General features: G+C 54.2%; 2 protein-coding genes across 6 annotated transcripts in view; one reads left to right on the top strand and one right to left on the bottom strand.

The window, feature by feature from the left end:
* The window catches only part of PDSS1 (decaprenyl diphosphate synthase subunit 1), a 29,252-nt gene extending 14,907 nt beyond the window's left edge, over positions 1-14,345 (bottom strand). Inside the window, exons 1-5 of one of the 3 annotated variants that reach the window (XM_056519353.1) lie at positions 14,227-14,345; positions 3,163-3,221; positions 1,828-1,963; positions 958-1,088; positions 694-835 (exon numbers count right to left, since the gene is read on the bottom strand). In XM_056519353.1, the coding sequence (XP_056375328.1) occupies positions 694-835; positions 958-1,088; positions 1,828-1,963; positions 3,163-3,221; positions 14,227-14,280 (522 nt within the window). In that variant the 5' untranslated portion in view covers positions 14,281-14,345. Of the gene's footprint in view, positions 1-693; positions 836-957; positions 1,089-1,827; positions 1,964-3,162; positions 3,222-3,320; positions 3,460-14,030 lie in introns of those variants that run through there. The other 2 variants (XM_056519352.1, XM_056519355.1) reach the window with 2 other exon arrangements.
* The window catches only part of LOC130273099 (protein adenylyltransferase SelO-like), a 66,692-nt gene continuing 65,032 nt past the window's right edge, over positions 14,153-15,812 (top strand). For 2 of the 3 annotated variants that reach the window (XR_008843870.1, XM_056519350.1), the window contains exon 1: positions 14,153-14,291. The gene's annotated coding sequence lies outside the window, so the exon portion shown is untranslated. The other variant, XM_056519351.1, reaches the window with a different exon arrangement.

The raw sequence follows: 15,812 nt of genomic DNA, 5'->3' as shown, positions 1-15,812 counted from the left end.
CAGCATGCCCGAGTTGTAGTTTTGCAACAGCTGGAGGCACCCTGGTTGGGAAACTCTGAGATAAGAATACCAATACAGTAACCCCCCGACCTACGATGGCCCCGACATATGATAAAATCGACATACGATGGCCTCTCAGAGGCCATCGCATGTCGATGTCAGCATCGACATACGATTCTTTTTTATGTTGGGGCCATCGCATTAACTGCTATACGACAGCGCAAAATGCTTAAGCTGCTATCGGATAGCAGTGTAATGTGCCCCAGCAGGTTCGCCTACCTATTCCCGCTGCTCCGGGTCCACTTCGCGATCCTCCGGTGTCTTGCGCATCTTCTCCAGGGTCCGGGCCTCGCTTTCCGGTGTCGTTATTATGTCACTACGCACGCCGCGCCGGCGCAGCAGCGTAATAACGTCACCAGAAAGCGAGGCCCGGACCCTGCAGAAGATGCGCAAGACACCGGAGGATCGCGAAGAAGACACCGGAGCAGCGGGACAGCATCGGGAGCCCCTGGAACAGCAGCGGGAGCGGTGAGGACCTGGTCCGGAGCGACTGGGACAGGTGAGTACAGCTTCCTATACTTTACATTGCACGGATCCCTCAACATACGATGGATTCGACAAACGATGGGTCGTTTGGAACGAATTACCATTGTATGTTGAGGGACCACTGTATAGACATAACCACCCACTTACCTGCCTTTCACCCCATATCTGATTGACAGTCTTCTTTCCCCTCCGTGCATCAGACCCATCGATGACGTCATCGTGCACCAGACTGGCCGTGTGGATCATTTCAGCAATGACTGCGATAGAGCGCTGCTGGGGTTGCACTTCCCTGTGGCGGTATACAAAGGACGACATCACACAATGCACAATAGGTGATAGGAAAATAATAAACTGGAGCACAATGCAGCTGATAAGAAAGATGGTGGTGGTGTTGTTGTGGGCTGTACTTACCGGCAGTTGTTATAGTGGATGTTACAAGCTCGCGCCATTAACACCACCAGCATCGGCCTCAATGCTTTTCCCTTCCCATCGAAATAATATTCGCACATTTCCCTCAGCTCCTGTGTCGCCATGAACAGCTCCTGAGATTACAACCAAAGGAACAGAGGTCAAGTCAAATGGGTTTAAAACAGTAATAATCCTATAAAACGACTATATAAAGTTTTGTTTTATTTTTTTACATTTTTCCTCACTGAAAATGTTCAGAACAAACCGTTTCATCAGGAGTCACTATCAATAGTAGACCACCCCCTTGTAGACACAGCAAGCCCCACCACTAGTCACAGCAGCCACCTTCACCTCCCCGGGAGTCACAGCAGCCACCTTCACCTCCCTGGTAGTCACAGCAGCCACCTTCACCTCCCCGGTAGTCACAGCAGCCACCTTCACCTCCCCGGGAGTCACAGCAGCCACCTTCACCTCCCCGGGAGTCACAGCAGCCACCTTCACCTCCCCGGGAGTCACAGCAGCCACCTTCACCTCCCCGGTAGTCACAGCAGCCACCTTCACCTCCCCGGGAGTCACAGCAGCCCCCTTCACCTCCCCGGGAGTCACAGCAGCCCCCTTCACCTCCCCGGGAGTCACAGCAGCCCCCTTCACCTCCCCGGGAGTCACAGCAGCCACCTTCACCTCCCCGGGAGTCACAGCAGCCACCTTCACCTCCCCGGTAGTCACAGCAGCCACCTTGACCCCATTAGTAACAGCAGTCACCTTTATCTCTCAGATTAATCCCCATAGCCATCTTCACCTGCCCAGTAGTCACAGCACACCCTCCTATTTTACAAGCCATCACCACATCAGACGTCCCACACCATAAATCACCTTCTTGATGTCCTCATAGAGATTCTTTAGATCACTGCTCCCGAGCTTGAACGGGTCTTTATATTTGGCCTCGCTGTTGGTCTTACTGTGGCAGCACACTACACGAGATGAATGAAGAAGCCTGGACTGCGGCCTGCTACAGAAGAAATATAGAAAATTATAAAGAGATACATGGGATGTCCTCATCTAGCTCCATCATATCCTGTCAAAGGATTACATCACCTTCCTATGCAAACAGATGACGTAACACAATGGGGCGCTGGCGTTCTGTTTCACGTGGTAATGGTGTCGGAGCGGTAGAAAGCAAAAGATATCACCAATCCTGCTGCCATGTCTCTATGCTGGGTCTCTCCCCATTTTCAGTAAGCCAAAGGCAGTGTTCTGTTTAGAAGTCTTTGCTAAACTCTAAAATGGCTTTTTCAGCCTTTAACTCTGATAAACTATTCTTATTATAGACCATCAAAATCAAGTCAGTGGGGGTCCAAATTCTCCGATCAGGAAACTGATGGGACTGATTCAATGGTTACTAGACACGGTACTACAGCTCAGTCTCATTCACCTGAATAGGACTTAACTACAACTCTCTGCAGAGCCAACGATAGACAACATAAAACATCCAATGCTGTGTCTAGCAAATAAGATGCCTCGGATCTAAAGGAGTGCCCCTGCAATCAGCTGATCGTGGGGGATGCCGAGAGTCAGAACCGATCTACTCTTCATGGCCCTTCCTAAGCAGGGAACATCAATATTAAAGGCCTGGAAAGATTTTTTAAAGATTCAGTGTGACATTGTTGGCTGTATGTTGCGCATGTATGTATTTATTCTTATAGAAATTTTACTTTAAAGGGGTTGCCTGGCGACAAGAAAAAACTGTGTATGGTGTTTCATCCTCACGGGGACTGAGCAATGACCTCCGCCTCTGTCCCAAAATGACAGCACAGAACCAGACATATGAAACAAGGGGAGGGTGTGTGTGTCTGTGTGTGATGGGGAAGGGGGCTGGTTTTACAGATCATTAGCTTTATGGCTCATTAGATAAGGCAGCCAGGAGCCTCGTTCAGGCTCTGAACAGGGGCTCCTTGCTGCCTTATCTAATGAACTGTAAAACCACCACCTTCCTCCCTTCATATGATTGGTCCTGTGTTGACGGTCCAGGATGGGGACGAAGGATGACGACATGTCACAAAACATGCACAGAATAACAGAAGTAACAGGGGACCAGAGGTACACACAAAATTTTAATCACATATCACAATGTGTACGCACAAATTAAACTAGACGAAACATGGAGTTTGCTAAGAATAAGACACAAGGAGTGATTTGCCTTACACTTACCACAACAGAGTGCTCACAGAGTTCCTTAACAACATTGGCTTCAAAAGGGAGCAATGTAACTGCAAGAGAAGAAAAATGGCAGCATGAGTGTCACGTGTCCATCACAAACCTTTCCTCTTTTGCTCCTCCCGGAAATGCATGAATAAAATGGCCGTTACCATTCTCTCTGCCAAAAAGGTGAATACCTAGACACTCCACCAATGACTGAACACTGTTTGCCCAATAGGGTTTAGGTCTGGTCACATGTTTGGCCAGTCCATCGCAGAACCAGTTTAGTTAGCAGGACCTGAGTGGACATAAAAAAAAGCTGCAAATGGTAATTTTTTTGGTCAGATCCTGCAAATAAACGGAAACCAGACAGACCCCTTTAAAGTCAATGGGAACCATCGGTGTCTATCGTGCAATGATCCATTCGGGTCAGTTTTCTGGCCCTGAACCGAGCCTCCAATGCAGATGTGAACAAGGCCTTAATAAAACAGTCCGTGAGCTTACTGCCAGATAATCCCTTACCGGTTTACGGCTTAGTTGAGCAGTGGGATAAAGCTATCACATGACTATACAGTATGTAGTGTGAATACTGCGCTTCCCAGAATGCAAAGGATAAGAGCAAATACTGTGTAGACCAGTGTTTCCCAACCAGGGTGCCTCCAACTGATGCAAAACTACAACTCCCAGCATGCCCGGACAGCCAAAGGCTGTCCGGTCATGCTGAGAGTTGTAGTTTTGCAACCCCTGAGGGCACCATGGTTGGGAAACACTGGTCTACACAGTATTTGCTCTTATCCTTTGCATTCTGGGAGGTACATTATCACTTAATATGGCGTTATAAAATTATTCCTTTATATTGCCTTATGTTATCCCTATATATTGTATTATAATATTACATTATATTGTGTTATTATAGTATCGCTTTATATTGTATTATATTAAGTGATAATATAATAATACAATATAAAGGGATAATATAATAACACAATATAATGTGATAATATAATAACACAATATAATGTGATAATATAATAATACAATATAAAGGGATAATGTAATAATGCCATATAATGTGATATTATATCACCACCTTATATTGCATTATTATATAAATGCAATATAAAGTGATAATTTAATACCGCAATATGAAGTGATGATAACACAATATAAAGTGATAATATAGCAAAATAAAGTATCAGTGAACACAATAAACAATTTCACTTATGTAAACTCTAGTCTAGGACTCCTGAACGATCACGTGATTGATTATTCAGAATGATACAAAGTAAAGTGTCTATAAATCATTATACATGTGGACGATCAATAAGGATTCTTAAGATTGTATTAGAGACTACAGCTCGGCCCCTCCTATAGATTATAAGGTTAGAGTCGATAGAATGCCCTTAGTCAAGGACACTTCAGATCTCTTATACAAGCTGGTAAGTGTTAAAGGGGTATTCCAGGGAAAAAAAAAATTTTTTTTTTTTTTTTTTTTTTTAGATCAACTGGCTCCAGAAAGTTAAACAGATTTGTACATTACTTCTATTAAAAAAGTCTTAATCCTTCCAATAATTATCAGCTACTAAAGTGGAGTTGTTGTTTTCTGTCTGGCAACAGTGCTCTCTGCTGACATCTCTGCTTGTCTCGGGAACTGCACAGAGTAGAAGAGGTTTGCTATGGGGATTTGCTTCTACTCTGGACAGTTCCCGAGACACGTGTCATCAGAGAGCACTTAGACAGAAAAGAACAACTCAACTTCAGCAGCTCATAAGTACTGAAAGGATTAAGATTTTTTTTAATAGAAGTAATTTACAAATCTGTTTAACTTTCTGGAGCCAGTTGATATATAAAAAAAAGTTTTTTCCTGGATAACCCCTTTAAGCCTGCAAGGCTGTGCTTGTGGGAGTGGCGTGGGGTATATAAACTCCCCTCCCACATAGGTAGGGTGCGTATGGAGAGTTGGCAGGGTCTCCTGTTCTTAGAGCACCGTGTTAGCACATATGTCCCCCGGAGGTGAGAAGCAGAGTTTACTGTACCCTTCCAGGATTAAAGGGGTATTCCAGGCAAAAAATTTTTTACATATATCAACTGGCTCCGGAAAGTTAAACAGATTTGTAAATTACTTCTATTAAAAAAAATCTTAATCCTTCCAATAGTTATTAGCTTCTGAAGTTTTCTGTCTAACTGCTCAATGATGATGTCACGTCCCAGGAGCTGTGCATGATGGGAGAATATCCCTTGCATGATGGGAAAATATCCCCATAGGAACTGCACAGCTCCCGGGATGTGAGTCATCAGAGAACAGTTAGACAGAAAACAACAACTCAACTTCAGAAGCTAATAACTATTGGAAGGATTAAGATTTTTTAATAGAAGTAATTTACAAATCTGTTTAACTTTCCGGAGCCAGTTGATATATAAAAAAAAGTTTTGGCCTGGAATACCCCTTTAAGATTTAGCAGCAGTAAGCGCCGGTTTCCGGCCCATTTATCTTTCATGCACTGGTATCATGCAGCTGCATCGGGTCAGGACAGCCTTTTACAACTATCATAAGTCATTCGCTGCAAAGGCAGCCGCCGCTTACACGCATTATTACACCACCACCTGGGGCACGATAGACGCTGAATTGTTTATTAAGCATTTCACGTGTTTGAAAGCCCCATCGTGCAGCTTGTGCAATTCCATTTCACATACCTCTGCATGGTGCTCCCAAGTGAATGACCAGTCTGAACCCAACACCAGCAAACCCCTGCTACTCCCGTCACTTCTGGTCAAAATGGCACTGCCACAGTAGACCGGCTCGGCCCAATATCTCGGTAAGACTCAGATATGCAACAATTTCAATCTCGCCACCTGTACGTATAGCAATTGTCGCCTCCTTTGTTTGTTTCAACTGTTTTAGAGCGCACCCCAGCACCATCTGTATCCAGAAGGGACCCCAGGAATGACTAGATGTGGTACAAGCGCAGGTTTTGGTGCAGGTACTCGACAGTCACCCTGATCCCGACTGGGTGAGATGGTTAGTATTGGGGTTCTGCAAAGGTTTTCATACTGGCCTTGTCGCATTACCACAGTTCATTTACGAATGCTCCTTATTCCTCCTGGTCCCTAGCATCAATGCACTGACACCATCCAATGAAATATGCCTCCATCGATCAGGCCATCCAGGTCATTTTGCAGCTGGGTAGCAACACTTGGCTTTCAAAAGTGGACATAACAGACGCGATCAAATTGCTTCCCATTAGACAAGACCTTTGGCAATGGCGTAAAGTGGTTAGGGAAATACTACTTTGCTGTCAGGTTAACATTTGGGGCAAATAGCAGCCCGTGGTTATTCGATCAGCTGACCACTGCACTGCTCAGCGCGCTGTCCCCACATCGGGGAACTAATCATGTGTGACCCGCGAGCGCTGTTCTGCTTTTCTTCCACCCCCAATGAATTATCAGCTGCGCTGTCCCCACATGTCACCCGCAAGCGCTCCTCTGCTCCTCCTCCTATGAGCTGCGGGCCGCCGGCCTGCTCACCTACCTCCTGGGGATGGGAACATCACAAAGCCGTCAGCCTATCACCGGCCGCAGCGATGTCCCGCCTCGGCCTCTGATAGGCTGAGCCCACTGTCATGTAAGGAGCAGGCCGGCTTCATACATGACAGTGCGCTCAGCCTATGAACGGCCGCAGCGATGTCCCGTCCCGGCTGATGATAGGCTGGCGGCTATGTGACTTTCCCATCCCAAGGAAACAGCAAGAGGATTGCAGGACAGGACAGTGAAGACGGTACCAGAGCAATGGGGGAACGTAGGCAGGTGAATTAAAGTTTATTTTGTATATTTTTGCAGCCCGGGAAACGTTATTTGAAGTACAGTACAGATCTCTATCGCCGACGGCCCGCAACTCATAGGAGGACGAGCAGAGGAGCGTTTGCAGATGACATGTTGTTGGGGCAGCGCAGCTGATAATTAATTGGGGGGGGGGGTGGGTGTTGGGAGAGAAGTGGCGCCCAGGTCATATGGGGTGGGGAGGGGAATACCGTTAAATACTGTGGAACCGCCATCACTTACAAAAATACTGCGATACATGTTTTTGCTCATACCGCCCAGCTCTAGCTCTAACCACTTCACAGTTCATAAAACTTGTCTGCATATTAGCAAAAATCCCAGGTCATGAACCAACTAGCATTTCATGTCACTCCTTCCGGATGGAATTCTGCTTGCTTTGACCGTTATATCCCAGATCCATCTTTCGAGATGGCAAATGTATTCCATATTCTTGTCTTGTGATTCTCAACTAAAATAGAGTTGTATCGTACACTTTGTCTCTTTGCCCTCCATAGGCGTGCCCATGTCTGCGGTTTTTGGGCACACTTCAACTGCTTGCTATGTCTTATTACGTTCTAGGTCTTCCGTGATGGGCCTCCAGTCATCAGGTCGGTGAGTACGTTATTCCTTTTCATTCTTATCAGTGTAAGGTAGGTTAACTATTTTGCTCCTTCAAACCATGACCACAACTGTATCTAGACACGCGTATCGGATTTACTGCGGAATGTCAATGGGAGCTTCGTAAACTGCGTATGGCTAGGTTCACATGTAACCATTTCATACCATTGACTTCATTGGGTATAGGTAAATTGGCAATAGTGGTAGATTTGCAGATTTTAAGTGGACCCATGGAAGTCAATGGCATGCTCAAAAGTCCTATAGAGCACGGCTTCACAAATTCACTTTTAAAGAAACAGCGCAAATTTTGTGGTGGTTTAAACATGATTTTTCACTATTTTTGCACATCTAGTAAAATGGTAAGGGAACGTTACAACACTGCGGAATGTCCACTCGGAGTTTCCACAAGAAGGACCCGCTTACGGCAACCTCCCATCATTGCAAAACTACTACCCCCAGCATGCCCAGACAGCCAAAGGCTGTCTGGGCATGCTGGGAGTAGTAGTTTTGCACCAGGATTCCGCTACACAGTCGGCACGTTGGAATTTCTGTAACAACTTCCGAAGTGGAAAAAAAATGAACAGTCAATGGGACGACATGTAATGTCCACGCGGACATTAAGCACCAATTACGTTGTAGGCTGATGCATGTAGAATTTCCGTAGAATAAACACTAACCTGTTTATGCCAAGTAATAAAAATAAAGTCCTCAGGACAGTACTAGGTACTATGGCATGGGCATACAGGGGTTAACTGTAGTTAAATACACTCTGGAACATAGTATACAGGGTAAGAACAGTAATGTATGACTATAACCAGCACCGACTCTAGGACTGAGGTGATGAGGATAATTTGATACTTTGGATCTATTTTAATTTGGACAATTGGAAAAGGGGGGGATTTTAATTTTGATTAGAAAGGGGGCTTATATTTCTAAAAGTTTTTTTTTTTGCTTAACACTTTTTGCAAAGAGGGTGTCAGCAGTGACAGGAGGTGAGGCAGGAGGGAGGGTGACAGGAGGTGAGGCAGGGTGACAGGAGGTGCAGCAGGAGGGAGGGTGACAGCAGTGACAGGGGGTGCAGTAGGAATCAGGGTGACCGGAGGTGCAGCAGGAGGGAGGGTGACAGCAGTGACAGGAGGTGTGGCAGAAGGGAAAGTGGCAGGAGGTGAGGCAGAAGGGAAAGTGGCAGGAGGTGAGGGTGGCAGGAGGGAGGGTGGCAGGAGGGAGGGTGGCAGGAGGGAGGGTGGCAGGAGGGAGGGTGGCAGGAGGGAGGGTGGCAGGAGGGAGGGTGGCAGGAGGGAGGGTGGCAGGAGGTGAGGCAGGGTGACAGAAGTGACAGTAGGAAGCAGGGTGATAGGAGGCGAGGCAGGAGGGAGGGTGACGGGAGGCGGAGGGTGACGGGAGGCGGAGGGTGACGGGAGGCGGAGGGTGACGGGAGGCGGAGGGTGACGGGAGGCGGAGGGTGACGGGAGGCGGAGGGTGACGGGAGGCGGAGGGTGACGGGAGGCGGAGGGTGACGGGAGGCGGAGGGTGACGGGAGGCGGAGGGTGACGGGAGGCGGAGGGTGACGGGAGGCGGAGGGTGACGGGAGGCGGAGGGTGACGGGAGGCGGAGGGTGACGGGAGGCGGAGGGTGACGGGAGGCGGAGGGTGACGGGAGGCGGAGGGTGACGGGAGGCGACGGGAGGCGGAGGGAGGCGGAGGGTGACGGGAGGCGACGGGAGGCGGAGGGTGACGGGAGGCGACGGGAGGCGGAGGGTGACGGGAGGCGACGGGAGGCGGAGGGTGACGGGAGGCGACGGGAGGCGGAGGGTGACGGGAGGCGACGGGAGGCGGAGGGTGACGGGAGGCGGAGGGTGACGGGAGGCGGAGGGTGACGGGAGGCGACGGGAGGCGGGAGGCGACGGGAGGCGGCGGGAGGCGGGAGGCGACGGGAGGCGGGAGGCGACGGGAGGCGGCGGGAGGCGGGAGGCGACGGGAGGCGGCGGGAGGCGGGAGGCGACGGGAGGCGGGAGGCGACGGGAGGCGGGAGGCGACGGGAGGCGGGAGGCGACGGGAGGCGACGGGAGGCGGAGGCGACGGGAGGCGGAGGCGACGGGAGGCGACGGGAGGCGGAGGCGACGGGAGGCGGAGGGTGACGGGAGGCGACGGGAGGCGGAGGGTGACGGGAGGCGACGGGAGGCGGAGGGTGACGGGAGGCGACGGGAGGCGGAGGGTGACGGGAGGCGACGGGAGGCGGAGGGTGACGGGAGGCGACGGGAGGCGGAGGGTGACGGGAGGCGACGGGAGGCGACGGGAGGCGGAGGGTGACGGGAGGCGACGGGAGGCGGAGGGTGACGGGAGGCGACGGGAGGCGGAGGGTGACGGGAGGCGACGGGAGGCGGAGGGTGACGGGAGGCGGAGGGTGACGGGAGGCGACGGGAGGCGGAGGGCGACGGGAGGCGGAGGGTGACGGGAGGCGACGGGAGGCGGAGGGTGACGGGAGGCGACGGGAGGCGGAGGGTGACGGGAGGCGACGGGAGGCGGAGGGTGACGGGAGGCGACGGGAGGCGGAGGGTGACGGGAGGCGACGGGAGGCGGAGGGTGACGGGAGGCGACGGGAGGCGGAGGGTGACGGGAGGCGACGGGAGGCGGAGGGTGACGGGAGGCGACGGGAGGCGGAGGGTGACGGGAGGCGACGGGAGGCGGAGGGTGACGGGAGGCGACGGGAGGCGGAGGGTGACGGGAGGCGACGGGAGGCGGAGGGTGACGGGAGGCGACGGGAGGCGGAGGGTGACGGGAGGCGACGGGAGGCGGAGGGTGACGGGAGGCGACGGGAGGCGGAGGGTGACGGGAGGCGACGGGAGGCGGAGGGTGACGGGAGGCGACGGGAGGCGGAGGGTGACGGGAGGCGACGGGAGGCGGAGGGTGACGGGAGGCGACGGGAGGCGGAGGGTGACGGGAGGCGACGGGAGGCGGAGGGTGACGGGAGGCGACGGGAGGCGGAGGGTGACGGGAGGCGACGGGAGGCGGAGGGTGACGGGAGGCGACGGGAGGCGGAGGGTGACGGGAGGCGACGGGAGGCGGAGGGTGACGGGAGGCGACGGGAGGCGGAGGGTGACGGGAGGCGACGGGAGGCGGAGGGTGACGGGAGGCGACGGGAGGCGGAGGGTGACGGGAGGCGACGGGAGGCGGAGGGTGACGGGAGGCGACGGGAGGCGACGGGAGGCGGAGGGTGACGGGAGGCGACGGGAGGCGGAGGGTGACGGGAGGCGACGGGAGGCGGAGGGTGACGGGAGGCGACGGGAGGCGGAGGGTGACGGGAGGCGACGGGAGGCGGAGGGTGACGGGAGGCGACGGGAGGCGGAGGGTGACGGGAGGCGACGGGAGGCGGAGGGTGACGGGAGGCGACGGGAGGCGGAGGGTGACGGGAGGCGACGGGAGGCGGAGGGTGACGGGAGGCGAAGGGAGGCGGAGGGTGACGGGAGGCGACGGGAGGCGGAGGGTGACGGGAGGCGGAGGGTGACGGGAGGCGACGGGAGGCGGAGGGTGACGGGAGGCGACGGGAGGCGGAGGGTGACGGGAGGCGACGGGAGGCGGAGGGTGACGGGAGGCGGAGGGTGACGGAGGGTGACGGGAGGCGACGGGAGGCGGAGGGTGACGGGAGGCGACGGGAGGCAGAGGGTGACGGGAGGCGGAGGGTGACGGGAGGCGGAGGGTGACGGGAGGCGGAGGGTGACGGGAGGGGGAGGGTGACGGGAGGCGGAGGGTGACGGGAGGCGGAGGGTGACGGGAGGCGGAGGGTGACGGGAGGCGACGGGAGGCGGAGGGTGACGGGAGGCGACGGGAGGCGGAGGGTGACGGGAGGCGACGGGAGGCGACGGGAGGCGGAGGGTGAGGGGAGGCGACGGGAGGCGGAGGGTGAGGGGAGGCGACGGGAGGCGGAGGGTGAGGGGAGGCGACGGGAGGCGGAGGGTGAGGGGAGGCGACGGGAGGCGGAGGGTGAGGGGAGGCGACGGGAGGCGGAGGGTGAGGGGAGGCGACGGGAGGCGGAGGGTGACGGGAGGCGACGGGAGGCGGAGGGGAGGCGACGGGAGGCGGAGGGTGGCGGGAGGCGAGGGTGGCGGGAGGCGAGGGTGGCGGGAGGCGAGGGTGGCGGGAGGGAGGGTGGCAGGAGGGAGGGTGGCAGGAGGGAGGGTGGAGGGTGACAGGAGGGAGGATGGCAGGAGGGAGGATGGCAGGAGGGAGGGTGGCAGGAGGGAGGGTGGCAGGAGGGAGGGTGGCAGGGTGACAGGAGGTGAGGCAGGAGGGAGGGTGACAGGAGGTGAGGCAGGAGGGAGGGTGACAGGAGGTGACAAGCAATGAGGCAGTGTGACAGGAGGTGAGGCAGGGTGACAGAAGTGACAGTAGGAAGCAGGGTGATAGGAGGCAAGGCAGGAGGGAGGGTGACAGGAGGCAGGATGGCAGGAGGCAGGGTGGCAGGAGGTGAGGGTGGCGGGAGGCAGGAGGTGAGGGTGGCGGGAGGCAGGAGGTGAGGGTGGCGGGAGGCAGGAGGTAGGAGGTGAGGGTGGCGGGAGGTGAGGGTGGCGGGAGGTGAGGGTGGCGGGAGGTGAGGGAGGCGGGAGGTGAGGGAGGCGGGAGGTGAGGGAGGCGGGAGGTGAGGGAGGCGGGAGGTGAGGTGACAGCAGTGACAGTAGGAAGCAGGGTGATAGGAGGTGAGGCAGGAGGGAGGGTGACAGGAGGCAGGAGGGAGGGTGGCAGGAGGCAGGGTGGCAGGAGGCAGGGAGGCAGGAGGCAGGGAGGCAGGAGGTGAGGGTGGCGGGAGGCAGGAGGTGAGGGTGGCGGGAGGTGAGGGTGGCGGGAGGCAGGAGGTGAGGGTGGCGGGAGGCAGGAGGTGAGGGTGGCGGGAGGCAGGAGGTGAGGGTGGCGGGAGGCAGGAGGTGAGGGTGGCGGGAGGCAGGAGGTGAGGGTGGCGGGAGGCAGGAGGTGAGGGTGGCGGGAGGCAGGAGGTGAGGGTGGCGGGAGGCAGGAGGTGAGGGTGGCGGGAGGCAGGAGGTGAGGGTGGCGGGAGGCAGGAGGTGAGGGTGGCGGGAGGCAGGAGGTGAGGGTGGCGGGAGGCAGGAGGTGAGGGTGGCGGGAGGCAGGAGGTGAGGGTGGCGGGAGGCAGGAGGTGAGGGTGGCGGGAGGCAGGAGGTGAGGGTGGCGGGAGGCAGGAGGTGAGGGTGGCGGGAGGCAGGAGGTGAGGGTGGCGGGAGGCAGGAGGTGAGGGTGGCGGGAGGCAGGAGGTGAGGGTGGCGGGAGGCAGGAGGTGAGGGTGGCGGGAGGCAGGAGGTGAGGGTGGCGGGAGGCAGGAGGTGAGGGTGGCGGGAGGCAGGAGGTGAGGGTGGCGGGAGGCAGGAGGTGAGGGTGGCGGGAGGCAGGAGGTGAGGGTGGCGGGAGGCAGGAGGTGAGGGTGGCGGGAGGCAGGAGGTGAGGGTGGCGGGAGGTGAGGGTGGCGGGAGGTGAGGGTGGCGGGAGGTGAGGGTGGCGGGAGGTGAGGTGACAGCAGTGACAGTAGGAAGCAGGGTGATAGGAGGTGAGGCAGGAGGGAAGGTGACAGCAGTAACAGGAGGTTCAGCAGGACACTCTGGAACATAATATACAGGGTAATAACAGTATAAATGTTATAAAGACTCTAGGACAGAGCTGATGAGGAGACAGTCGCCTCTCTGGTCACTACTGTACAGGAATCACTTTATAATGATAGGATCAGGGACAACATGAGCAGCTCCAGGATCCACAGGAGACTATGTCACTGGACTATGTGCACAAGGAAGAGCACTGTATGAGGCCGAGACCTACACCGAGGATCTACAAACAGGGGGCCTCCAGCTGTTGCAGAACTACAACTCCCACAAAGCCCTGAACTGTGGAGAACAAGTAACCATATACCCCTAGAGTCCAGTGGTCTCCAAACTGTGGAACTCCAGCTGTTACAAAACTACAACTCCCAGCATGCCCCGAACTATGGAGAACAAGTAACCATATACCCCATGCCAGTGTTTCCCCGTAAATGTGCCTCCAGCCTTTGCAAAACTAAAATTTGTGGTTTTGCAACAGCTGAAGACAGACACTCCCAACCTGTGGCTGTGCAACTGTTGCAGAACTACAACTCCCAGCATAACCTGTCAGGGAACACTGGAAATATCTGGTAGGGCCACATAAACATGACACGATAGAGTACACGCAGTGTTTCCCAACCAGTGTGCCTCCAGCTGTTGCAAAACTACAACTCCCAGCATGCCCAGACAGCCGTTGGCTGTCCGGGCATGCTGGGAGTTGTAGTTTTTCAACAGCTGGAGGCACACTGGTTGGGAAACCCAGCAGTGCGGTCAGTGACAGGGCACACAGCCCTATACAGCAGCACGCTCACTATGAATGGGAGTGCAGCATGGTATCCGCCAGTGACACCGTGACCTTCCCCCTCACCTTCCCCGCCTCTGCTCTTCCTCCTCCGGCCGCCCGGCCCCAGCCTCCTCCGTGGCCGCTGAGCGCACCCCGTATCCCGGCCAGAGCAGCAGCATGATGTCCGCAGCATCGCAGCCTCCAGCCCATCATCTCCCGTCACCGCTCAGCCACCACCCGGTGCCGGTCAACTGCCAGGCCCCGCCCCCTCCACACTTGCCCTAGAATCGGAAGTCGAACGAAAACCAGAAGCCGGAAATGACTCGTCGGCCATATTTAGTGAGGGTAAGATGTCATCTTTTCTTTATCTTGCTCTAGAAGTAACGTATAGCGTTATTGTGTCTCCTATAGACGTTATCGGATGACGTTGTTAGCGGGAATGTAAGGATAATTCGGATGTGCGCGGGTTAGAATGAGATTACGTCATCAAAAGTGGACGGTGCTCATCTCCTATGTGCTCCTATGTACTTCCATATATAGAGCTAACGCGTCACGTGATGTTCTATGAGCCAAATAGGGTCAAATGTAGAAAAGGGGAAAATTGGCAGTTTTCTGAGTTTTTTTATTTTTTTATTTTTACCTGCAGCCATGGATTTAAAGGGAAAAAGGAGTAATAGGAGTGGAAGTAACAGTAGTAGGGAGAGTAGTAGTAGTATGGGAGTGTGTTGAGTAGTGGGGGTATCTTAAAGGCACAGCCGGTATTTTGGCCACCCTGCTGGTATTTATATATATAAAATACCGTCAATGCAATGGCCGGTATTTATCCAACCAATCTTCCAACTCCCAGAATGTTGCACCGTAACCTATATCAGTGTTTCCCAACCAGAGCGCCTCCAGCTGTTTCAAAACTACAACTCCCAGCATGCCCGGACAGCCGATGGCTGTCCGGGCATGCTGGGAGTTGTAGTTTTGCAACAGCTGGAGGCACCCCTGGTTGGGAAACACTGACTTATACTATATACTACTATATAGTCCGACATGCTGGGAGTTTTTGTTTTCGGCAGCTGCTGAGCCACAGGCTGTATCAGGGCATGCTGGGAGTTGTAGTTAGTAACTAACTGCAACTCCCGAATTTAATTAAAAAAAAAGCGATCAAAAAGTCCCATCAAAACAAAAATGGAACTGTTAAAAACTACAGATTGGGGTGAAAAAAATGAGCCCTCATACAGGTCCCGTATAAGGAGAAATAAAAAAGTTATAGGGGTCAGAATTGGACAACATTTCCCCTGCATATGTGTATCCTGTGATGTCACGCATATATATAATTAAATTATACAAATTAGCATGGCCGATATTTTTTTAATGGTGGCAACCCTAAGTAGGGGTAGCAGAAGTAGTAGTAATAGAGGGATTAGTAGTAGTAGGGGTAGTGGGAGTAGTAGTAGTGGTAGTGAGAGTAGTAGGGAAAGGGGCAGTAGTAGTACAGAGATTAATAGGGGTACTTGTAGTGGCAGTCGTAGGAAATGGGAGTAGTAGTAGTAGGGAGAGTAGTAGTGGTAGTGAGAGTAGCTGTAGTAGAAAGAAGAGTAGGGGTAGTTGTAGCAGGGGGAATTATAGTAGAATTAGTAGGGAGAGTAGTAGGGTAGAGAGTAGTAGTAGGGAGAGTAATGGGTATAGTAGTAGGGAAAGGGGCAGTAGTAGTACAGAGATTAATAGGGGTACTTGTAGTGGCAGTCGTAGGAAATGGGAGTAGTAGTAGTAGGGAGAGTAGTAGTGGTAGTGAGAGTAGCTGTAGTAGAAAGAAGAGTAGGGGTAGTTGTAGCAGGGGGAATTATAGTAGAATTAGTAGGGAGAGTAGTAGGGTAG

This window comes from Hyla sarda, chromosome 5 (assembly GCF_029499605.1).
Source record: "Hyla sarda isolate aHylSar1 chromosome 5, aHylSar1.hap1, whole genome shotgun sequence".
NCBI classification, from domain to species: Eukaryota; Metazoa; Chordata; class Amphibia; order Anura; family Hylidae; genus Hyla; species Hyla sarda.
Note: the sequence above shows the minus strand (reverse complement) of the source record. Positions and strands in the feature narration are given on the sequence as shown.